The following is a 26,744-nucleotide window of genomic DNA, read 5'->3' as shown; positions in this document are numbered from 1 at the left end:
GGAGGCAGAAGTTGACGCTGAGTCCTAATGAATCCCTACTCTGAGAGCAGGAAGGGACCTGCTAGATACTCACTATGAGACTCTGATTTACTGGGGCTTTAGGGATCTGGAAAAAAATGGAGAATTGGTGGTCTAAGATATGCCTACTGCAATAATGTACCTGATGAATTATACTTGCTCGAATGTAACCATTTTATTGTAACTCTTATTGATCAAAATGTTTTAAAATAGTAAGTTGTAAGATGCTTAATAAAGTGTTTTTCTTGAAATTCTAACTGGGTTCAAGCCACAGGACAAAAGACTTCTCCCAGAAAGACTGGTATCCATTTCCCACGCTTTGATATGGTAATTATGGTTTGTATGGAAATCCATAAGCCAGACTGTGGCAGAGGTGAGCCTTACTCTAGAGAAATCTTTGAAAGCTGCAAATGCAGCTTGGTACTGTGACAATCCAGCATTCTAATATGCATTCTCACTTTTAAGAGTATTAGGATCAAAACTTCTTCTTAAATACATCTCACTCCAAAGTCTACAAACACAGGCATATCCAAAAGTGGGAGCCAGAGTCCTCAGCAGCTAGGACCAGGGACATCTTGAACTTGGTATCAGCCAGCAAGTGCAGGACTCATAAATACTGCCTTCATTAGCTCATGGGTCCTGTGATTTGTGTCTCTGATGAGCAGGGGCACATTTTTTGACCCCTCCAGTAAACAGGCAATGTAATTCCTCTGTAAATTGACTGTTAGAATGGTTTAAATGCCCTTGCCTACAAGCTGAAAGGCATAGTTAACACTTTTTACATAAGCTGGAAGACCAAAATTTAGCTATCAATCAACCAGGGCAGAAAGGAATGACTTGACAAAATCATTCGTTAAATCTGACAGGAGTCAAGAACACAAGACTTTCTTCCAGCGATTTAAATGTATGTGTGACAAAGGAATATTAATTGCATAAGACAAGACATTTAAAGGTATTAGCTCAGCACTACCAGTCTATTTTACCCAATTAGGGCTATTCATCAAGGTAAATAACTGCATTTTCTTCAGCAAACCAAAAGGAATACAGTCAATGGATCATATCTGCTCTAGCAATTCTCATTTTGTGAGAGTGCAGAGTCATGAATGAATATACCCAGTTTAACTCACTAACTCAAAACAAAAAATAAACTGTCTCAAAAAATGATCAAAAGTTGTCCACCTATTGGGTGGGACACGAAGAGTGTATGCTGTATATTGAGTCACATCTAATACTACAAAAGTATTTTGTACAAAGTCTAAAAACCTGCAACCATTTGATAAATACGAAACAGTTCCCCGCAAAAGACAGTCGAAGAAAAAAAATGTCTCTCCCCAGTCAACTAGTTTTGCAGAAGCTCACACTTGCATAAGACTTTGAAGGCTATGTGTCTCATTTTAATCTACTCAATAAAAAAAATCTTTGCAATTTCTTTTACTGGAGAAATATTCCTTCTTGAAAAACTAAAAAAGGTGTCTTGTTTCCCTTTAATTGTGAAATTCAAAATTCCTTTCTGATCTCAAGAGAAATAATGGCTCCATAAAGAAAAATATACACAAATGCCACAGTTTTATTCAGGATATTTAAGTGTTATGCCAAAGAAATGAAATGAGAGTAAATGTATAAAAATATGATGGCACAGATACTAATGCAATTAGCTCAAAGGTGGCAGGAACCTTATTATAAGAGAAATAAGAAGTCCTCAGAAGGAAATTATGCTTTATTGCTTTCTTACTTTACTATACACTACTCAAGGGTCAGTGTTCAGTCATTTATTCCTTCTACTAGCATTTCAGTAGCTCTTGGTAGATGAAGCACTGTTTTTGGCCAGGGATACAGAGAAAAACAAGACAAGCCATTTCCTCTCACTTTCTGTTAAAAAATCCTCCACTGTCTCCACTACCGATTAATAACAAAGCGACAGTGATCAACATGACCTCATACATGGTTGACTGGCCTCATAAATGGTGCTTAGAGGTAAGCATGAGTTATTCCTGTTAGATGTGTTAGAGGCTGGCCTAAAAAACACTGTAAAAATCTCTAATTTTTCTACACTTCTTTCACATCATATTGTACTTTTAAAAATTATTATTATTACTTAAAGATTATCTTAAGATTTCTCCCCAGCACTTTGAGAGGCCGAGGTGGGTGGATCACTTGAAGTCAGGAGTTCGAGACCAGCATGGCCAATATGGTGAAACCCAGTCTCTACTAAAAACACAAAAATTAGTTGGGCATGATGGCGGGTGCCTATAACTCCAGCTACTCGGGAGGCTGAGACAGGAGAATCGCTTAAACCCTGGAGGTGGATGTTGCAGTGAGCTGAGATCATGCCATTGCACTCCAGCTTGGGTGACAAGAGTGAAACTCCGTCTCAAAAAGGAAAAAAATAATAAAAATAAAAAATAAGTTTTCTCCATCCCTCCATCAGAACAGACATTCCTTCAATTACCCAATGTCTAACTTAGCCCAGAAGATTTGGCACTTCAAAAGGGTGAAATTTTAGGTGGCAAGAGTGAAGGTGGAAAAGACATTTCTAGTAGAACTATCTTGATCAGATCTCTGAACCCAGATCAAAAAGAAGATCAACTCTTCTGCATATTTGGAAGGTCTACTCAGTTTCTGGCTGCTTATTTTCTTTAATAATAATCCTGTGCATGTCCTGTTTTTATAGCTTGCAGAGAACTTTCTTAAACATTATTTCATTTGACCTTCCTTACAATGTCATGGTGTGGGTGAAGGGTGCAGTTTGTAGGGTGAGCACAATTGTTCGTGTTATTTAGATGAGGAAAGGGAGGATCCTCTGGTTGCATACAGCAAATGCCAGAGTCAAGTCTTCGGGTTCCAATAATAGTGCCATTTTACTTCAGGTCTATGTGTTTATGGACCTGGCTGTTGAAGTTCACAAATCCTAATTGGACAAAGGTCACTTTTCTTTCAATCTTTTACTTCCATTCCTAGCTGATTACTTACTCCCAGTCTTATGTCCCCTCCATCACTGACTGCCTCAAAGGGGGATCTAAGATCAGATGCTTGGATATTTTATTCTGAGTACCTAATATCTGGCATTGATTAACTGGTGGTGAATAAGCAAAAGCTGCTTGAGTCCAGTGTGAGAGAGTCAAAAGGTGCATCAGTAACAGAATAACCTTACCCTAGCAAGGACCTTTAGGAAGCTTGTAGTATGCTCATAAAATGATTTAATCCCCTTGCAATTTAATTGGAAATTGGGAAAGACAATTACCGAATGGATGGATACGATGGCAGGCTAAGAGCAGAAGCCTATATAAAATGTGTGGTTAAAGAGCAAGAAGCAAGATACAGAGATGAACTCTCTAAAACTATGATTTCTTTCTAACGGGATCTATCCTACACACCTGTTACAGTGTGGTAGGATTGGTACCAGGTAGAGTCATCTGGCCCTGTACTGCCACATGTCACGCATTCCACATTACAGCACAAGTCCTGTGGGTCTTAGAAGAATGTCTGTTTTAAATATAAGCGCTGCTGGAAGGAACCCAGACAAAACTCACTACTTCTCACTCTAGGTATGAGTGAAACCTCAGTTCACTTGAGTGGGATGGGTAACTTGGGGGAATAAGACGCTGTTGACTGAGGGAGGAGGAATGATGGGCACTTACTTCTTGGTACAGATGTCACTGATAAATGTACTTCTGAAGTTTTTGACCCCATTTGTGGTCAGTAAAGAGCTCAGCATACTTCCTAAAACAGAAAACCATTCGCCACACTCTCCTGTTTTACTCCAATTATGGATAACAGTGTGCCTCCGAGCTACCTTCCCTCAACAGAGTTCTGCTGCCGTATGTGATACTTTTCACTTTCTGTCTTTAACGATTGCACAACGTTGCATTTCTAACAGCTGCTGAATTTTTCCCTAGAGATACTTCATTTCAGATAGAAGCTCAATGATTACTCCACATTTCCAACTTTGTGGAAATCCTATAAAATGATTGGTGCTGTTGCTACCAAAGGGAAAAGTAAGAGACAAAGTTGGATTCAAGGTCCTTTAGCTTTTCAGGGAATTCAGGCGCTTACATCATATTTGTCTTATCTCAAGTTGGGTTTACTTTTAGAGCAGGGATTGGCACACTTCCTGTCAAGGGCCAGGTAGTATAGATTTTGGCCTTTGTGAGCCAGTCAGTCTCTGTCATGACAACTCAAGTCTGCAGTTGCAGCCCGAAAGCAGTCAATATAACATTACATAACCAGAGGGCTAGGTTTGGGCCAGAGATAGTAATTGGCTGATGCCTGTTCTAGAGGGTTTCACCAGTGGATTTTAGTCTTAGATGCCTCTTACTCTGTCCATAAGTTTCTGCTGTTATCTCTGGCTATTTCAAGCTCCATTTACCCACTGCTTACTTATAACCAAGCATCTGCTGTGTCCAGCAGCTACCTCCTTAAGAAGAGAACCGACGAGGCTAAATATGGCCTCTGAGAGCCCCTGAGTGATCAGTGTGACTGGTATTTGACTAAGTGACTTTTGTTATTTCTTTGCCTCATACTCTGCTAGAAAGCACAGGTTATTCTAGTGATCCCTAAGAAATTCCTTTTCTAATTAATATAAGCTTTGAGGCAAGGAATGAAGAGGAAAAGTTACATAAAAGAGTAGAAGTTGTATCTAGTTGGGTTGGCTGGCCTGCTTGATGTAGGTGTTTTGACCTGGACTGGACTCCAAATCATGAATTTCCTGCTGATTTGGCAACAGTATCAAGGGTACTTCCACACACTGCCCAAACACACAGAGAATGCACCCAAAGAGCAGCAGGCAAGCTGGTTGCTATGGTAACATGTGACACAATGCCTACTTGATCAGTCACAAGTTATCCCCTTTCAACTAGTTAATTTGGTATCTATAGATAGAGCCTCAGGGCCACATTGATCTAAGCCTGTGAATTGCAAAGGAGGGGCTGAAGGAAATCTGCTCAGAGTCTGGTATTTTTCATTAGTGCTGACTTCTCCCTGCCCTTGGAACTCAGCATCCTCCAGCTCCCATTTTTCTGGTCTCTCAGACCTTCAGCTTGCCTTGCTGCAACTCACATTGTAGCTACTATTTAAGGCAGCCTGATCTTTGTTGAAGTTGAAGAAATCAAATAAAAATACAGAAGTCCTGCCCTTAACAGTTAAACAGGATTGATGCACTTGTGAAAAACTAAGAAATTATGGAAGGAAAGAGGATGGGTCTGGACTGATTAATCACCCAAACTTCAACATTTATGGTTGGATCAAAGAGAAAAATCCACTCTTATCCCCAAACTCCTCAGGACAAATGGTTCTCCTTTAATCCTGGAATGCTCAAGCACACTTTCTCACTGAATACACCAGGCAAGTCTGCTAGTCTCCTGATATGCATTTAATCAGATATTCCCCCAGCTAAAATGAAAGTCCTTTACTTTTTTCCCTTACGATTAATTAGAATAATAATTATTAAAATCCCATTCACAGTTCAGTTTCTGGCATGGAGCTGGACACAGGTATGAATGGCTTAAGGAAGAAAAAAATGGTGATTATATTAAACATGACACCTATTATTATGATTATCATAGAGAATCTCAGGACTCATTAATAATTGATATTTACCTTATGCTCTTCCCATTAAAGAATTTTAATAAAAGCTATAAACGATGAGTAAAGTGTACCAACTTTAACAACCACCATCATTAAAAGGACAGGTTTCAGAGTCAGCCCACTAGGGTTCTCTAACTTAGGAGCTTTATATCAGCAAGAAATTTAATCTTATTACTGGAACTTCAGTACTCTACTCTGAAAAAAAATCTTTTTGATAGTAATATCTCTCTGAAGATTGTAGGGATTGTCAGTAAAGAATCAAGTAAACAATGGACGCTAAACAACTGTCAGTCTCAGTGGATATCTTTTCTTTTCTGACCTTCATACATAACCAAGTGAAGCAGGACTAATAGATCAGATGATCCAGATGCTGATTATTTCAGCTGTCTCAATGACCAGAGACATGCTCAGTCCCTAAGCTTAACCATTCTCAGCACTCACAGCTACGAAAAAGCAAGGTAATTGATTGTGAAGCCATGACTTTTAATGCAATAATGTTTCATATTTGTAGGTCTCTGGAACTCTAAGTAGAATTCTTTACTGAAGTTTTTAGCTGGGGCTTATACTTAGAAAGAGAAATCAGTTTTGAAGCACAAAATCAACATCAATGGTTGATAAATCACTGATCTTAACTCAATTTCCTAACAAGTAAAATTACCCAATAATTGTACCAACTGCTGTGACGAAGGAATGAGCTCCCATCTTTAAAGCAGAGGTTAACAAAAGGTATCTTAAAGTTGCTGAAGAAAGATCTCTTGCACTGGGAAGACCTATAGTGTCCCTTCTACCCCAAAGAATCTGTGAACCCATGATTTCTGAATTAATAGCTTCTTTTCAAAGACAGTGAGAAAGACGCCCAGAAGATAGAACTATTTTTCCTCTCTCTCCTTTCCCAAACTCCTACCCATCTCCTGATTCTGTGGGTAACTGAAAATCATTAGACACATGTAACCACATACTTATTAGTCATCTTTTAAAATAAGTGTTTAAAGAGATTGTAACCTTCCTCAAGTTAAGAAGATGTGTGATATTTCCCCTCTCACTGGGGGACATTCTTTGTTGAGACAATTACATATATTACCATTTTTTCTCTATATAACAGGAGAATCAATCCAGGAGCTGTGTTTTTTAAAAAAAATTAATAAAATAGACCACTAGCTAGACTAAAAAAGAAAAAGGAGAGAAGAATTAAATAGACACAACAAAAAATGATAAAAACGAATATCACCACTGACCCCAGAGAAACACAAGCAAGTATCAGAGAACACTATAAACACCTCTATGCAAATAAACTAGAAAATCTAGAGGAAATGGATAAATTCCTGGACACATACTCCCTCCCAAGACTGAACCAGGAAGAAGTTGAATCCCTGAATAGACCATAGACCAACAACAAGTTCTGAAATTGAGGCAGCGATGAATAGTCTATGAACCAAAAAAAGCCCAGGACCAGACGGATTTGAAGCTGAATTCTACTAGAGGTACAAAGAGGAGCTGGTAACATTTCTTCTGAAACTATTCCAAACAATTTAAAAGAAAGGACTCCTCCCTAACTCATTTTATGAGGCCAGCATCATCCTGATACCAAAATCTGGCAGGGATACTACAAAAAAAAGAAAACATTAGGCCAATATCCCTGATGAACATCAATGCAAAAATCCTCAATAAAATACTGGCAAAGCAAACACAGTAGCACATCAAAAAGCTTGTCCATTACCATCAAGTCAGCCTCATCACCAGGTTGCAAGGCTGGTTCAACATACACAAATCAACAAATACAATTCATCACATAAACAGAACTAAAGACAAACATCACACAACTATCTCAATAGATGCAGAAAACACCTTCAATAAAATTCAACATCCTTTCATGTTAAAAACTCTCAATAAACTAGGTACTGATGGAACATACCTCAAAATAATAAGAGCCATTTATGACAAACCAACAGCCAATATCATACTGAATGGGAATTTTCCATACTCCAGTATGACAAAAATACCTGTTCTGGGTACAGTTTCTTAAAATTGTGGTACCATATGTGCATCAGTAAACATTATGTGTAGAGTAAATTAAACCAAGCCTTATAATTAGGCAGTAAGGAAATTACTGTAGACCTGAAAGAGTAAATCAGCAGTATTAAAATGTTCTCCATTTTCTCTAAAGCACTTCAGAGTGCCATAAAAAGCCCATGTCACTGTGATAAACATCAAGAAGATATCCATTTGGAGCAAGACAACCTAAAAGACAACCACAATTCAAATAGGTCTTGAAATCTGGAGTCCAAGGTGTCATCTCATAAAATTTAAAAGTCAGCCCTTTTGTCACTAATGTGAGAGGAAAAAGAAAGCCATCTGACTTTGAGAGTTTTCTGGGGAACTTTATCCTACAGCAGGTGCAGTAAAGGTTTTGATAGATAGAGTCTCTGGAGCAGAGCCAGGACTATCAAGAGGTTCATCCATGATGAAGAAAACAGCAACATTATAAACACAGACAGAATCAGTACTACTGATTTCCCTTTTGCTTCCAGCTTCAATACGGCTCACACTGCACTATCTTATTCACAATGATTCTATCTTTATTTACAGCATTGATGTTTCTGTTCATCATGGATTTCTGCATTATTTTTGATTTTTTAAAATGTTGCATACACTATTATTTATCTTGATTACTGAGCTTTTTGGTAGCCCCTAAAATCTTGCACCTGAGGCTGTGCCTCACTTGCCTTACCCTTGTCCTGGCCGTGCTCCAGAAAGTACAGATCTTGCTAAACCCTACAACAAGAAGCAGTGAGCCACCAGATCACTCATTTCTAACCTATGCTCAGAGGAGAGGAGGCTTGTGAAAAAATAAGAAAAATATATACATACAGAATTATATAAATATATAATTTATAACATATAAATTATATCACTACAAAATATAGAAATTGGCCTTTGCCCCTGATTCCTGAACCCCTTGTTCAGACCTCTGTCCCTGGTTCTTAAAACCCTTGTAGATAAGGAATATTAGGAAAATTTTTTTGTTCTAATATTTGGTCTTTGACCCCAGTACCTGACACAGAACTCTTAAAATCTTTGTAATTTCCTAGGTAGTAACATTGGAAACAGTTTCTAAAGCCACTGGAATTTCTTGGGTGACAGCATCTTTTATTCTAATGAGGTGATTTTTGAAGGGCTCCTGGATAGCCTCAGGATCCAGGCAAGATCTGTTTGCAAGGGAGACCAACTGAGTGATAAGAAGGTGACAACTTGTAGCCCCACCCACCCCAACCTCCAGAGAGGGGAGGGAAGCTGAAGGTTGAGTTAATTGCCAATGGCCAATGACTTAATCAATCATGACTATGCAGTGCATAAAAACTCAAAAGGTCAAAGTTTGGAAATCTTTTGGTTGCTGGAAAAAAATGGAAGTACAGGGAAGGCGGCATACCCAGAGAGGGCATGGAGGCTCTGAGCCCCTTCCCATATACCTAGTCCTATGCGTCTCTTCCATTTAACTGATCAAATGTATATTCTTTATAATAAATAGGTGAACGTATGCAGTTTTCCTGAGTTCTGTGGGCCACTCTAGCAAATTAATTGGACCTGAGGGAGGGATAATGGGAATCCCCCAATTTATAGCTGGTGAGTCAGAAGTATAGGTGACAACCTACTACTTTCAACTGGCATCTGAAATAGGAGCAGTCTTGTGAAAACAAGCCCTTAATCTATGGAATCTGAAGTTATCTCCAGGTAGACAGTGTTAGAATTGAATTAAATTGAATTATAGGACAGACAGCTGGTGTGGAAGAACTGTTCAGTGAGGGAAAATAATACTGCATACATTTTGGTGACTAGAGGCAAAGTGTGCTACGGTGACTGTGTGATAGTAGGAAAAATACTGTTTTGGTTTTATTTTTCTATCTCATACAAGCCTGAAACATGGATTCTCTACCCCTCAAAACAGGTATTGTCTCTGTGAAGTGGAAAGGTCTAGCAGAGGCCAAAGAGATTGGAGAAGAGTGGGAAGGTCTCACAAATCCTCAAATATTCTGCCAGACGGACTGGGATGAGGTCTGAAAGTTCCAACTATTGGAAACAAAGGCAGTGGAATTCAAACATGGGAGAATATCAGAAATAAGTAGAAAGTGTCTTATGACAAAGATTTTAAGGTGCCACCAGAGGTACATGAAATCAGAATCTCCCAAAATGGAGTCAAATATTTTCATTTTAGCTGCTTTTGGGCTAAGTCTTCTCAAACCAAGTGAGTAACAGGAAACTACTGGATTAGTGTACTGTCATTAATCATGGAAATTATCCTCAAAATATAAGTGGACTTTTTTTTTTTTTTTGAGATGGAGTCTCACTCTCTTGCCCTGGCTGGAGTGCAGTGGCACAATCTCAGCTCACTGCAACCTCCACCTCCCGGGTTCAAGTGATTCTCCTGCGTCAGCCTCCTGAGTAGCTGGGATTACAGGTGCCTGCCACTAAGCCCAGCTAATTTTTTTCATATTTTTAGTAGAGATGGTGTTTTACCATGTTGGCCAGGCTGGTCTCAAACTCCTGACCTCGTGTATCACCAGCCTTGGCCTCCCAAAGTGCTGAGATTACAGGCGTGAGCTACGGCACCCAGCCAATATAAGTGGACTTTTAAGGCTAGCAAATCTAGCCCTTGAGACAATGGAACCAGAGCCATGTGAGTTTAGAAGGGAGGAAAGTTGATAATTGGGATATTTCCTGGGTGTGGTGGCTACATACAGGGGATTTTTCACTCTTTCAGCACCTGTGTGGTGCAGGCTTACTTTATTTTGGGCACTAGGATATTACCTAAAAAAAAACAAAGATTAGTAAGACATGTGCACTGGCAAAAACAAATAAACAACTTAAATCCACTGCAAAAAGTGTCATATAGAGATATTTTTAAATGCTCTGGGAGTCTACTGGATAAATCCTGTTTATAGGAATTGGATAAAGTTGTGATGATAAGGTGACATTTAAACTAAGCCTTGTAGGAAAAGATGTGAGTTTTCTTGGAAGAAAACAAAAAGGGGTGGTGGGAGCATTCCAGGCAAAAACAACACAAGTGCAAAGGCAGAAGGGACTGGAAACACTGGCGTTTTAGACTGCTGGGGCAATCATAACTGGGGTCTAGGAGTTACCAGGAGGCTGGAGTCTAGGATACTAGTTATGAGGCTATAGCCATGGCCATTTTTTTCTGTGTGAAAAGCAGTGAATTAGGACCCATGGCAGTGGAGAGGAACAACAGACTCAAAATGCATTTAGGAGGCAGCATCAATTGGACTGAATGACTGATGGAGATTTAAGGAATAACAAACGGTGGAGTCGCATGGGACTGTCACTCTCTTGAAAAGTGGATCACAGCGGGAAGCATATAATTGTGTAGAGTCCAGTGGGGTGAGAGTAGGGTTTTAAGATAACCTGGAAAATTTCATTCAGCTCAAAAAGATGACAAAGATGAGTCAAGGGCTTGTAATGTAAACAGAGGGGTGTTAAAACTAACATCATCTTCTTCACAATTTTCCACCCAAGCAAAGAGCTATGTTGAATTCCCTCAGCCATCAGCAGTGACATCCATGGGAATCATGAAGGCACAACATGATGAGATCCCAGAGCAAACGGGCTCCCACCAGGGCTGGTGGCGACAGCAGGCATGGCAGAGCCTGCGGGAAGATGACTCACTTTCTAAATTTCAGATTTGTCCAGCCTCCTTGGGAAATGGGGAGATAAAGAAATATCAGCAGACCTGATGGAAATTTCCCCTGGGAAAGATGATGCCAGAAGCCATTTCAGGTAATAAAAGGTAACCTCAGCAAGGAGGGGTCAAATGGAACAGATATATTTGGCTACAAGCTGACTGCAAAGATCCACTGAGTACATTCAGGCAGAATCAAGGCGATTAGCTGTTATCATCAGCTCTAGAAACACCTCAATTCAGGCCATAATGCTAGATGCACCACACACTTTAAAATTATCTCCTTCTCAGTGGCAGTTTTGGATAAGAGTCCCAGTCTAAACATAGCCTCCAACAATAAATACGGGCCAATCTCACTTAACCAGGATGGATGTAGTGAAATGAATGTACTGATAAACAGGGCATTCTGCAAAACAATTTTTGTTATTTAAAACACCATAGTTGAAAATCTTCTAAATTTCCATGCTTGGGAATTTCAGGTCGAAAAATATGATAGCATTTTTCTTTCATCATCCTACAGGACATCTTCCAGTCTCAGGATCAGGATTCTTAACTATATTATTCTCTTTGCTAAAAATAGAAGAAGGTGTTGGGAATTGAACCAAACACAGACATTATCTGGAATGTATTTTGGGGTACAGTCATTGCTATTTACTCCTTCCCTTCTCACTTTTCCTTGATTTCTAGGCCCCAGAGAAATTAGCAGAAAAGTATAAATCAGTAGTTGAAGCTTCCACTTCACTGAGAGTTTTCACGTTCATGCTTATATTATAGATCTCTTTGCTCAGTATAGTGTACCATTTGATTAAACAATGTTGATCAGCTACTAGACTCTGCTCTTTGTGTGATCTAGACTTGCTAGTGAAACAGGTCAAGCCAATGTGTGAACAATCGACCATATGCTAGCTTATAGAAATAAACTGAACCACTTCATGAATTGAACGGTGCCTTGACAAGAGAACAGCTTGCCGAAGATAATATTTCAAGAACAGTTTCCAAATGATGAAATAATGTACTTTGGACTTGGCCTAATGATTATTTTCCAGGTAATAAGTAAGCGGTGCTCTGACATTCAGTGCTGTTTTATCAGGATTTTCCTAAGGTAGAGGTGGCTTGAGTGTACTACCCATCGTCAAGGGACACATCCAAAGGATGGCCTTCCATGGTTTTGAGTCAGGAATACTCTGTCTCTGCTAAAAATACCAAATGTGTGTGTATATATATATATTACAGGCATGTGCCCCTGGCTAATACACACACACACACACACACATATATAAATACCAAATGTGTGTGTGTGTGTGTGTATATATATATATGCACATTTGGTATTTATATTTATATATAATATATACACATTTGGTATTTATATATATATTATATATATACACATTTGGGGGTGTGTGTGTATATGTGTGTGTGTATATATATATGTATATATGTGTGTGTGTGTGCATATATATATATATTAAAAAGCCAGGTGTGGTGGCACATACCTTTAATCCCATCTACTTGGGATGCTGAAGCAGGAGGATCACTTTAGCCTGGAAAGTGGAGGTTGCAGTGAGTCAAGATCACACCATTGCACTCCAGCCTACTACCTACTCTGCTCTGCTCCTCCTGGCATTTTTGATTCTGATTTTTGGTGCTTCTGATCCCATTTCTTCCTTTCTTTCTTTTGGTCTTGCTGGAATGCAATGGTGTGATCTTGACTCACTGCAACCTCTGCCTCCCAGGCTCAATATATCCTCCTGTCTCAGCCTCTCAAGTAGTTAGAATTACAGACGCATGCCACCATGCCTGGCTAATTTATTTTTATTTTTATTTTTAGCAGAGATAGAGTTTTACCATGTTGATCTGGTTGGTCTTGAACTACTGACTTCATGTGATCCTCCTGCCTTGGCCTCCCAAAGTGCTAGGATTACAGGTGTAAGCCACCACACCTGGCCTCTGATCTCATTTCTATTTAACTGTCTCTGAGCTTATGTTTCTTTTATTTCAAATCGCGTTTGCTGCATGATCATTTTCTGATCTCCATGTTTCCACAGAAGCTTGACAATCTGACCTAGACTCCAAACTTCAGGGATCATTAGCTCTTATGTAGGGTTTCAGTCTAAAGAACACAAACCTTAACACTGGAGAAACTCAGTATTCTGTAATATATTTTGTTGCCATGTAGATCACTTCATATCCTTACGAAGAAAAACAGATTTAAATCCAGAAATAAGTGATTTAAAAATGTTTTCTTACAATGAATTTAAAAATAATTGGCCCTATCATGAGCAGATGTGATAAAAAGAATAGAATGCCTTAACATTCTCTTTTTTCTGTAATTGTTCTGGAAAGTCTACAATTCACGTTTTGAGAGGCCAGATACCTAAACATAATTGCACTTTTTCAAAAGAGGATCCAATGAACCATAACAGCTGGAGACCCAAGAGACACTGTATCACAAACAAGAACCATGTTTTTGACATTTAACATAGTTGCTTTTTTGTTCTGTTCACAGTGCATTCGTGCCACCAGTTCCAAATCCTAGAGTGGTAGAGGTGCTGCTAAAAACCTCAAAGCACCTCTACATATTTATGTGAACCTTCCTTCTTCCCTACATGCATTTCCCAGGTACATTAGCATACGGGTGACCCACCTGAATATGTTTGTTCTATGGAGAGGCAGGATGGAGTAAAAGTTATGAGTAAAAGACCCTACAGCCAGATTGCCTGGCTGCAACTTCCACACGTCCACACCATAAATGGCCATGGGTGCTGTACTGGTCTGTTCTCACACTTCTAATAAAGACATATCTCAGACTGGGTAACTTATAAAGGAAAGAGGTTTAATTGATTCACCGTTCCACATGGTTGGGGAGGCCTCACAATCATGGAGGAAGGGGGAAGAGGAGCAAAGTCACATCTTACATGGTGGCAAGCAAGAGAGGGCATGCAAGAGAACTCCCCTTTATAAAACCAACGGGTCTCATGAGATATATTCACTATCACAAGAATGGCATGGGAAAGATCCACCTCCATGATTCGATTACCTCCCACCAGGTCCTTTTCATGACATATGGGAATTATGGGAGCTATAATTCAAGATGAGACTTGGCTGGGGAAACAGCCAAACCATATCAGGTACATTACTTGCCTTCACATCCTCATCTGTAAAATGAGCATAGTGACAATCTTTTAGAGCTAGTGTGTGGATTAAATGTGGTCAATAAATGGAGAGAACTTAGAACAGTCTCAGGTACCTTGCAAGGACTTCATATAAATGGGCTGTAAATTAGTTTACATATTCTGGACAGTGATTTTACAAGCTCTCCATGGTAACTGTTCACCTTCAGCTAGAGTTTGTACATAAGGAATTGGGTTACAAAGGAGACAGCTAAGGCATTTTTTAGTTGTAATTATTTTCTATTAATCTTGGAAGATTTTTCTATAGTCCTACTTGGAGACACGATCTCAATGAATCAGCCTTTAATCATTCCATCCAATAATATGTTTTGCTTATTAATTTTTAATGCCTTGTTATATTACTATTCTAAGTACTCACCCCGATGTAAAGGCATTCTAATATATAATTTTTGTTGTTAAAAATGTTTTGATTGTAATAACAGAATTGAGACCTTTGTCAGGTTGACATTCACTAAATCTCATTGCTGGAATCATTGTGGTGTCTAGTAAATGTAAAGGAATAAGAATTAGGCCTTTGATTTGTTTTGGAAGTGAAAGAGTTGCTAAGTTTAGCAATACTGTAATGTCATAGATACTATTTATTAGCTTCTCAGAGAGAAGTGTTTGGGTGCTGATTTGTTTATCAACTTGGAAAAGACAGAGACCAATAAAAGTACAAAAATAATAATCAGAATCAACTAGCATCCCTGTAACTGTAGGAAAAATTAAGAGATCTAGAATAGTTCACGGGTGGCACAAAGCAAAAGGGAATAGGGGTGCAGCTGGCAGACACTGACTGAGTCTTCTCTGGGGGATGGAAAGACCATGTGGGCCACTAGGCACCCAGAAGGGGCATCAGCCAAGAGCTAGTATTTCCACAATGAGCTGATTCCAGAATCACAGCAGTGACAATAGCTTAGACACAGGGCCTGCTGTGCTCACAGCTCTAAAATGAGAACACAATGCTTAAAGCTGGCAGTTATCATCCCCGAAGTCCATTTTAGATTCTAAACAAAATACTCCTTAGGAGGATTCTGCTCTACCACTGCCCCCTGTTATGGGTTTAACTGGCAAGATGAATCCATGTTAATCAGTTTTAAATGATACCCTTGGGTCTCTATAATCTTTTTCACAATTTATAATGCCCTAGTTCCTTGGGATATGTTGCCTCAAGAGAGGAGTTCTACTTACCTGAAAATTCCACTTAAACCGAAATCCTTTATATTCAATTAATCTTGATTTCTTTAAGTATCTACAAGTCTAATTTCACTTTCTTGCATTAGGAAAGTCCAAGATAATGATCATGATTGATTTTATTTCTTTTTGATTTGGAGGCTAAAACTTTTCAAGGCTCCAGGGTCACCCCTCAGAAAAGCAGTGCCCAGACTTAGGACTATGAGGAAGAGGCAGGAGACTGAAAGAGCAGGACATCATAACGGTCACTAGAAATGTTTTTTTATAAACTAAAATCTTTGATTTCACCTTTTTCCCCCAGGAGATTTGATCTCTCTCAATATTAAACAAAGGAATACATGTGTACAGGGAAGTGAACATGATCACTGAGGGTTCTCTTTTAGAATCTGCTCTAGCAAACGTTTATCTGTAATTGAAAGAACAGAAAGAATCTCAGCAGTAAACATTTGTTTGAGCCATTAACATTCTCTGAGCCACTGTTGTGGAGGGGCTATCAGGGACCCAGGTAACACCTTGTTAATCTAATTACTAGTTACCCAAATCTAAGCTTATGACCTACCTGGGCCAAACAAATTAGTCATTGCATGTTCCATCTACACAAGTGCTAGGTGGATTCAATTTAGATCAGAGAAGCTTTTGTGCCACTACAGGTGTACATGGAGAGACAGAAGAGATGAGAAGAAAGACAAAAACATCTCAACATATGGGTAGGGATGAAACTGACAGATGGGGACCATCATTGTTTTAGAAAGGCAGATTGGAGAAGAGAAAGACGTTTCAACCAAATTCATGTATGTGGTGTGAAATTATGCCATAACTGTTGAATCTTAATACCATGAAACAATTCTCCTTTTATCCTATTCCTCTGTATTTTCAAGAAAGGTAAGGAAAAATATATATATACATGGAATAATTTCAGGGGAGGACACACTCCCTCCATTGCCATCTTATAGGAAGCTCTCCAAGGAGCTTGTCACCTAAACATTTAAAATTCCACCATCAATTTTCACCTTCAAATTTTACCACTGTCCTCTGCTAAAAAGATTCAAGCCTTTCTAGGAATTGTAACATGAGAGTACAAATTACTTTTTCATTCTTTTCTAGTAATAATAATAATAATAAATCCTGCTATGATTGGTCCATGATTGAAAATAACTGAGGGGGCTTGTTCTTGAATGTAAGAAAAGCAATCACTACTGAGACCAAGGGATCAGGGAGATGGGAGGACCCAGTTCATGAATTTTACCTGTTTGACAATCTAGCCCAAGGCAAGACCTGGAGATGTCCTCCCACTGCTTTTAGAAATCTGTGATTATCAGTTATTGGGACCTCTGACATAGGAATGAGAATTTCCCTTAGACTCATACAATCTTATACAGCAAAAAAAAAAAAAAAAAAAAGTTTACAGATCTAGTTTGGCTCCCTACTTTTGTAAGACCAAGAGACGAAGGATCCACAATCACACTGAAAGTTTATCAGCAGAGTTAATACTAAAATCAAGGGCTCTGATATCTGATTCAGTGTTTTCAACTAATCTCCATCCCAATTCCTGCCACCTGTATCATTTCATATCAAATGGGGATATGTAGAGATTCTCTATGAGAGCAAGGAGAGAGGGACCTGACCATATATCCATTTGCTGTTACTTACTAATGCCTGAAAGGACAATGTTGTATTCTGCCTTATGTTTCCCGCCCCGCCCCCAAAAGGTTTGTTAGCTGGGGAGCTAGAATATTCATATTCCAGAAGTAATTGTGATATCTTCTGAAGGACACCAGTCCAAGTGTGTCTACACCTTCAGGTGACGTCTTGATAAAAGCCAAGAAGCTCCCCAGCAGTCATCAGAAGTGGTGGGTTCCTCACATTCAAATCATTTCCAAGTTGCTGCTTGACCATTCTTGCCCAAGGCTCTTGCTAATCTTGTTTGTACTTAACACACTGCAGGAAGAAATGCTGGATGTGGCCATGCTAATCAGGCTGTTTCAGCAGGTGCTGCCATAGCAGTGGCTGGTTTTAGCTGGCTCTCACAATTAACAGTGAATGAGGTGGGCATAGCCAAAGCTGCAGCAGGAGACAGGATTCTGATTTCTCCCCAGTAAGAAAAATAGACCCATCAAACTAATGCTGTCATTAGCCATTTTATTCCATGCTTCCCAAACAACCGTCTGATAAGCAAACTTTCTCCTAGATTTATGTTCCCAAGGGAATATACTGGTCAAGAGACCTTAACTAATCTATCATATTAACAGTTTATTTCTCATTAACCATTAGCACTCGGGTTTATCACTAAATTTCCTGAGAGTTTGATAAGTAAGAACCAGCAAAGATTAAAGACAGGCTCTTGACATACCTGGATTTGGAAAACTAAAGACCAGATGTAGAGGTAGTGAATTCATCTCGTCTCTACCAGGACAGATTAGATCTGGGCAGTGAGAAGCTGCCTGTTCAGGGCCTGTTTCCTTGCTTGCAACTGGCTCCTCTTTTTTTTTTTTTTTTTTTTTTTGTATATGTAGATGTTATAAAGAATAACAACCTGAACATCAGCTCCAAGAAGATACCCTGGAAAAGGACATTGTTGGAAACCACTGCTAAGTATCATGGACTTAAAGTGAAAATAAAAATAGTACCTGTCTCCTTAGATCTCTTGTTTTCTTAGTCATCTTATCAATCGCAATGTTGAGAGGATCTCCTTTTTCTTTTCTTCCGGTCTATTAAGAAAAGAGAAATTAATTACTGGTTTAGAATATTCAATGTTAGAGACATTAAAAGTTCAAAAAAATTAGGAAAACATGAGATGTCAAATTCGACCATTTTTTTAAAAAAGATTATTTTTAATAAATAATTAATAACATGATTTAGGCTTTAAAGTTGTTTTTCCTGAAATAAGAATTAAAATTGATAAAAACCAATACATTTTCAGGATGGTTACACATACACCCATATTCAACTCCACACAAATTTTTGTCCCTTCTTCTCTAGACACTTAGCAGTTAAGTAAATACAACAAGAATGTTTTGGTTTTACCTTCAAATACAAATGCTTTGTGTGTTTATATTGTGTAAGCACATTTCAGAATAGAAGATAATTGAGGTAGTTAAAACTACATAGAAAAGGATTTCACGTAAATCACCAGAATTCAGAATTTTATACCAATATTTTTAAGCCATATTGCAACTTCTGTACCAAATTCAAAAGAGATGCTTTACTAGAAAATATAGTCTTGCTAATCTCTCTTCTGTCATGTACTAGAATGCTAAAAATGATAATAAGCAACCCACAGCTTGAGGTCGTGAGGCAAATTTCCCTTATGACTGTTAACAGGCAGAGACAGAGGGGGAAAAAGTCTTCTTTAATAAATTATTTACTTGGAAGTTTCACTGGTTTCCTATTTCTTTTCTTTTTCTTCTTTTTTTGCTGGGTATGGAAAGACAATTAAAACTCAACAGGAAAAAAAAAAAACCCATTGTCTTTTTAAAAGAGCAACAAGATTCCCATGGATAGAAAGCTCTATAAACTTTATGGATTACAATTATCTTCCCCTTAAAAGATAAATGTTTTCAAAAACCTTGTCAAATTGATTAAATTATCTGAATTTTAGTCAAACGCTACAGATTGATTCACTTATACTGCTAGTGGCAAGTCAATTCTTGTGGCCTACTCAATCTCTGTAAAATCATATAGATCTCTGTAGTAATTGGCATATATGATAAAATGTGATCCCAGATCGTAAGTTGTGCCTAATGGGATAACATGATTTGGCAATGCATAAAAATTACCATCCAACAGGTTTCTAAATGTTCTCTTTCCATGACAAAATCCTGGACACAGAAGGCTGACACATACATACCAGCTCTCCATAGCTGGGTTTAAAGTTATCACTTTTCTCGGCTACTTGCTTAATTAACTATTTTTTTCTGAACAAATATCTGATGCACAGCCCTATAGGGTTTTCATTAAAAAGCCCAAACCAAGGCATATGTGCGTATATTTTTAGTCTTCTGAAACCCTACAAGCCCCCATCATCCTTTCCCACTCCCTAAACTCATACACTCACTCTTTCAGATGTAGACATTAAGGTTTCTAAGTAGAAAGAGCTTAAAATACAGTGGCTAACATTTTACAACTTTGAAATATCAGCCTACAAATAGCTCCAAGAAAACAAAATATATGGAGAAGACTAACGTGCCGCTCTATCTTTCAAGGGAATGTGGTTGCACAGCGAGTGTGGCTTCAATGCTCTGCCTCTCCAAGTTCAGATGTGCCACAAATTCAGCTGCCAAAGGCTATTCCTTTTCTGTTTGGTGCTCTCCTTGCAAATAGGTTGTCTGCCATCAAAATACAGGGCACCTTTGTGGAGCTCTGGACCATGATCATTCTGAAAATCATGATTTCCTATGGCCTTTTCATTTATTAGAATAATAAAAACTTCAGAAAATTAAAAGATATGAGTTTGGATTAAAATGTGGCTACAACAGATGGAGGGTAGGTTACTAAACTTTTCAAAGTAAAAAGAAAAATTTGAGATACATTAGATACACAAAATAATTACTAAGTGAAGGTAAATGGCAGACTCTGGGCTCATTCCATCCTGCCAGTGCCATATTATATAACTATCTTTCAGATGAGAAGAATGAGGATCAAATGGGCCTGGGACTGGTGTGAAGAGAGTGAAAGGGAGAGAGGGAGTATAATTTAGATGTAAAATTTAAGGTGGCACCAAGGAACTCAGTCATCAAGATAAATAATATTTCAATGTTGTGTGTGTGTGTGTGTGTGTGTGTATTTTTTTTTTTTTTTTGAGACATTGTCTTGCTCTGTCACCTAGAGTGGAGTGCAGTGGCATAATCTCAGCTCACTGCAACCTCTGCCTCCCAGGTTCAAGCAATTCTCCTGCCTCAGCCTCCAGAGTAGCTGGGATTACAGGCATGCACCACCATGCCCAGCTATTTTTTTTTTTTTTTTTTTTTTTTTTTGTATTTTTAGTAGAGATGGGGTTTCACCATATTGGCCAGGCTGGTTTTGAACTCCTGACTTCGTGATCTGCCTGCCTCAGCTTCCCAATGTACTGGGATTACAGGTGTGAGCCACTGCACCCAGACTAATGTAATATTTTTAAAAATCAAAACTAATGCAAAGAAATCCATGTGAAAATAAAATATCAAAAATTTAAATAAAGACAGAATCCAATAGGGCTAGGATTAGGGTAGGGCGAATAAGGTGAGTTGTGCAAATGTGGCATCAGATGACATTTTAAACTTAAAAAAATGGGCGATGTATTTATTCTCTAAAAATTATTGTTTATCTAAAATTCACATTAACTGGGCATCCTGTATTTTTAGGTGCTAAATCTGACAACCCTACCCCCAGGGAAAAGAGTCATGTTTAAGATTGTCACTGGGGTGGTTAAAGACACATGTGGCTTGGTTGCCCCATTCTGTGAGCAGAAGGGCAACATGTGGGATCTGTATTCCTTCTGGCAACAGTATCCTGCAACTGTAAAACACACATCCCTTAGATGAGAGGCATCCTGTTAGCCACTGTGGGGAATACATAAAAAGTGAATAGTCATGATTCTCACCATCAAAGAGCTCCTGATACAGGGGAGTAGACCAGAACACAAGACTCACAAGACCAGCAACTGTGCAGAGATTAGCACTCTCAATGACTGAGTTGCTCAGAAGAGGGAGAAGACATTGCCTTTGGGAAGTCAAGAAATCTCACAGAGGAGAGAGAAAATTAGCTGGACCTTAAGCCCTGGGTAAGATTAGAATAGGAAAGAGAGAGGCACTTTGGCAAAAAGAAAGTCATGTAGACAAGAAGGCAAGATGGGTTCTGGGAGGGCAATGAGTGAAATGAGCCAGCTTTTTCTCCATGATGTGGAGAGATCAGTTTGACTAGCTACAGAGACAACTTATTTTTATGAGAGCTTCTTTATAGTGTCATTACTACTGATTGTATTTTGATCTGCAAGTCCAGAGAATCTCTGGGAATGTTAGTCATTCCATGTCACTCTTGTCCAGATTTGGTTTGTGTAATATTTGTGATCCTGGGTTTCTCCAGCCTCGAAGTCTTTGGCTGAAAACAATTCAGAATGCAGTTGACTTGGGTGCCATATTTGTTGTCATTGTACATGAAGGCTGGGGAATGTTAAAATAAGGACTGGGGTTTAGGAAATTTGGGCCACTGGATGGGATAGTCAATTCACTGGTCCTTTCTTAGCTCCAGTTTTTTAAAAATAAGGTATTTGTGCAGGAATAACAATAGTAGCTTGTCAACACTCAGCTTTGCACAGTCAATGGGGACCTGGAAGCTATTACGTCCCACTTTCCTCAGCTCTGTATGCCTAAATGTGGCCATAATTTTAAATTCATCATTTTAAACTGGACAGGAAGCCAGCCACTGAGAGTGAGACAGAGTGAGGAAAAGAGAGAAAGAGATAGACAGAGACAGAGAAGGATTTGGAGGAGGAGGAAGGGAGAGAGCAATGAGGCTAGTGGGCGGGGAGGAAGACAGGAGAGGAGACTTGCCTCCTAGTGTCAGCTCCCTGTTATTAGCCTCCATGATCCTGGATTAGCCATTTACCCCATGCTTTTTTAAAAAGTCTGAGTTTTGTCATAAGCACAATGGATAGCCTAATATATGCTCTGTCTTCTTCACAAGGTTAGCAGGACGATCAATCACAATGTCAACGTGCTAGAAATAATAAAAGACATTAAGACTATTCAGGGTAATTAGGAAAGTATTTTTGCTGTGGAAAAACAATGAAAGAATTGATTTAGAAACTACACAGGAACTATTTTTGGATTACCTGTCCTTCTGCTTTCTCCATCCAGGGATGCAATGTACAAAAACCTTGCCAAAAACTGGAATCCCTAAAGAAAAAGCTCTCTCTCTCTAAAGAAGGAATATTTGGGGCAATTCATCTTAAATATGTAACTAGTCTGAGATATTTCTCAGAGGTGAAATAAGGGGCAGAATCTCCAGTTTAGTCTTTTACACAGTAGGTTCTGGGACATATTTGTCAAGTAACTAAGGATTTGATTATCACAAGCACATTCTAGTTCCCTGAGAATCAACCAGAAGCCTTACCTAGCTCTCCATCTCTGACCCTCCAGGGTCTACAAATTAGAAATAGTTTAACAAACTGAAGTGAAAGCAGATCTAAGTATTTATTTTGACATCATCACCTAATAATAAAGGCAAAATGTGTGGTGCTGAGTCAGTCATCCAATTATTCCCTGTTTTTGCTGAACAGAAGGAAACAAAAGCCAATTAGTTGTAACCACTCTCTGCCAATAACCACCTAAGTGACCTGGGAACTTCTCTAGACTCCAGACTTATCATCTGTAGAATGAAATGGCCAGGGACGAATTATGGAATTGTGAAATATGAGAATCAGAAAAACCATCAAGAGCCTGCAATTATACTTCCCTGTTATAGGGAAACAGTCATAGCACTGCAGAAAAGGCTGGGAATTGACAGGCAGTGGAGTTTTTCTTATCTCTAAAACATGGCTAAGTGCTTGCTTTATGGAATTATGGTGAGCATAAAAAGAGATAGGTCCCGTGATGTGTTTGGCCAGTACCTAACCAGCAGAGTTAACTCGGTCAATGTCAGCTGTCTTTCCTTGCCCGCCCCCTCGTTCCCCTCAAAGATAAGGACATCAAGGTCTAGAGAGATGAAGTGACTGGTTATGATCACCCGGCTCATTAGTATCTGACCAGCACCTCCAGCCTCTCAGCCAGGGCTTTTTCCATTCCATATCTAAACAATCTCCCTTCTCTAAACTTCCAGGGTTCTATGATTTTACAGTTTTGTGCATTTCTCTTCAAAGGCTACCAATAAAATCTCACTTTGAGGTGTATTTCCTCTGTCACTTTTTGTCATAGATTTTGGATAGCTTTTTTGAACCTCCTCCCCTTTTCTCCTTTATCTTTACTGGCAGAGAATGAGTGTGCAATAGAGATAGCCATTTAATAAATATCATTATTAAAAAAAGACTCCGGGCGGGAGTACTCTCCACATTGCTGTGGGCACCTTCCCTAGTTGCCATCTGTTGTGCTAGGGAGGTACATGTTTATTAAACTTTATTTGTTTTAGTCTTTGAGCATTATTTTACAAAACACATTTGGGGTAGATCCATGGCTTGAATTGATGAGAATGAAGGGAATAAATTTCCTGACTCGGATTTTTAATAGGAGATCTTTTCTTCTCCCATCCTCTGGCTCTCAATTCAAGTCCAGTTTTCTAAAGTATCAGATATTATCTTGAAGACCTTCATATTTCCAGTTTATCCTTAAACAGAAGGATTAGGCTATTAATAGAATTTTCTATTTTTACAATTAATCTTCAGAAAAGGAACAGTATTTTATTTCAACAATTTCTTTTTAATAACAGTGCTCTTTGCCCGTTTGCAAAATAAAGTCCCCTCCTTTGGCCCACTTTGGATAAGGATCCCCACCATACTCTTACTGTATGAATACCCATCACCCCTTCTGAAATTCTGAAGATGTTTGTAATGGATTTATATCGACATGCTGAATAACACACAACTGATACTGACACCTTATAAAACAAAAAGCAACAACAATTATTCATTTATAAATCTCTGAAAATGAGTATTTATTTAAATATTCTTCCCCTCCCGGCCCCTCATCCTACCCTAAACACATAATCCATTCTGGGGGTCTCTCATGGAAGCTCTGGGAATGTAAATCTGCCATCTTGGTGCTTCCACTGAGTCCATCAACCACGTTTCAGGGCACTGTATTAATATGTAGGACATGCTTGTAAGAAGGCAGATGTTTATCACTCCTTCCTTCCCCTGAAGGCACCTGCAAACATCACTGAATGTATAAATATTGTGTAGCTGTGACTCTAACATATTGGATGTTTCAGGAGCTAATCAAATGCCCAGTATTCAAACTGTTGTCATTTGAAAAAAGAGGAAGTCAAAATCATCAGAATGGCAGAAAGCAATAATATGCCATGCACTCTATCTCCAACACCTTTTGCTGTCATTTAAACCTGTGATTTAGACAACACGGGGGAGAAGAAAAAAATCATGTATTGATCCAGCAGTCACACTATCATTTTTGGAGAGTCGCCCATCTATGCTCAAACCCTGCCTACAGAAATCATATCCTTATTACAAATAGCACCATTATTTATAGAACCTTGAACATTTCATAATATCTTTATATTATGTATAAACCATAGTTGGAGCATGTGAACCTTTCTAAATATACCTTTTCACTAGCTAAGGACATTTCTCTAAAAAACACAGGCAGTATCTCTTTAGAATGGATGAAAGTTCAACAGTGGCCACAAAGCAAAATTATAATCAGGATACTCTGACCACATCACAACCCGGGGCTTGCTTGGTGTCTGAAGTGGTGGTAGGGATGGGAAAGAGGTAAAGGTGGAAAGGGAAACACTCATGTATCTCTGACTCTTTACATTTATTTTCAAGGAAATAATCAATGTATATTGCAAGAATATGGTAATACTGGCAAGACTTCCAGGCCCTACCCAAGAGTGGAGCAACCTTAGGATATGCCTTGGACGATGCACAAAACAGGACTGGCTCAGGGAGATCAACCCCTGTTCTCATCCCCCCATCAACCCATCTGTGTGATTTTAGTAGCAGCCTTCTTGACTCCCAACCAAGACTCTGTGGGTAGAGAACAAACTTATTATAATATCCAAACCAGTGAGAATCAGCAGTAGAATCACAAGTGGTAGGTAGAATTATTAGGAAGGAGACATATTTTCCCACTGAGATTGATAAACTGGTAGTAGATAAACCTTGAACTACTTAGGGAGTCTCCAAAAACAGACTCCATAAAAAGAGAAGAATAGCTGAAAGAAGGAGGGGGAGAAAGAGGGGCAGGGGAAGACGAAGAAAGAGACAGGAGGGAGAAATTATGAGAGAAACTGCGGCAAGAAAGGGATGAAGAATTGGAGAAAGAAAAATTTAAGGGAAGAGGAAGGAGGAGAAGAAAAGAGAGTCAGCTTTTGGAGTCAAATCAAACTGGTTCACATTTTCCATTATGTACTCTTTTATGAACAGTTCATTTGAGCTGCTATCACAAAAGTACCATAGACTGGGTGGCTTATGACAACAGGAATCTATTTCTCACATTTCTGGAGGTTGCAAAGTCCTAGATGAAATCATAGGCAGTCCTCTGTGTCTGGTGAGGGCCCACTTCTTATTCCTAGAAGGCTGTGTTCTTTTTGTGTGTTTACATGGCCAAGGGGACAAGGAAGTCCTCTGGGGTCTCTTTTACAAGGGCGCTAATTCCATTCGAGAGATCTCCACCCTCATGACATAATCACTTATCAAAGGCTCCACTAATCCCATTCGTGAGACCTCCACCTTCATGACACAATCACTTATCAAAGGCCTCCACCTCCAAATACCATCACAATGGAGGTTTCAACATTTGAATTTTGAGGGGACACAAACATTCCGTGTATAAAACACACTAACTTATGAAATAATTGTTTTGCTTGTCATTATCTCCTTAGATCCTGGAGTAGTACCTGAAATGTAACAGGTATTCAATTAATTTTTCTAAGTCAATGAATGAAACACTTCGCCTTTTGAATCCAGTTGCACCTAAAGCCATAAGTATCTATCCATGGGTTACCTGGTGCCTGAGTTAATAAATGCCTCCATGTTTGTTAGTGTAGCATTTCTGTCAGTTACAAAGAAAGGGGCCTTATTAAATCAGAGATCTTAAACTATGAAGCCACAATAATTTGAAAACAGAGTGGTGGGGGTCGGGGGAGACCTCAGGCAAGGTCTGGAACACTGCCTGGGGAGTTCATGTCTTGGCAGGGCATCCAGGTTCATTCACAGGGTTTTCCCTAGCACTAATTACTGACTCAGTCTTAACTCTTAATATCATAGTTCTCCCCTAAATCCAGTTAGTCACTAACCTTGAGAAACTGCCCACAAAAAAAGTCTATAAGGATTCATACTGTTCCTCAAATCTCTTTCCATGACACTCACCCACCCCAGTGGAGATCTCCAATGCCACAGCATCCTTTGTTGATTGATTGCATTCCCTCACCATCCTCAG

The 26,744-nt window shown here is 39.0% G+C and overlaps 1 protein-coding gene across 7 annotated transcripts in view; it reads right to left on the bottom strand.

The window, feature by feature from the left end:
- CTNNA2 (catenin alpha 2) overlaps positions 1–26,744 on the bottom strand; it is a 1,152,426-nt gene that overhangs the window by 246,065 nt on the left and 879,617 nt on the right. For all 7 annotated transcript variants that reach the window (XM_021670969.2, XM_021670970.2, XM_021670971.2 and 4 more), the window contains one exon: positions 18,285–18,365. In XM_021670969.2, the coding sequence (XP_021526644.1) occupies positions 18,285–18,365 (81 nt within the window). The remainder of the gene's footprint in view (positions 1–18,284; positions 18,366–26,744) is intronic.

The sequence above is a fragment of the Aotus nancymaae genome, unplaced genomic scaffold (assembly GCF_030222135.1).
Source record: "Aotus nancymaae isolate 86718 unplaced genomic scaffold, 86718_ANA_hifiasm-v0.15.2.pri h1tg000017l, whole genome shotgun sequence".
Classification (NCBI taxonomy): domain Eukaryota; kingdom Metazoa; phylum Chordata; class Mammalia; order Primates; family Aotidae; genus Aotus; species Aotus nancymaae.
The sequence above is the reverse complement of the archived record's forward strand: the minus strand, read 5'-3'. Positions and strand labels throughout refer to the sequence as shown.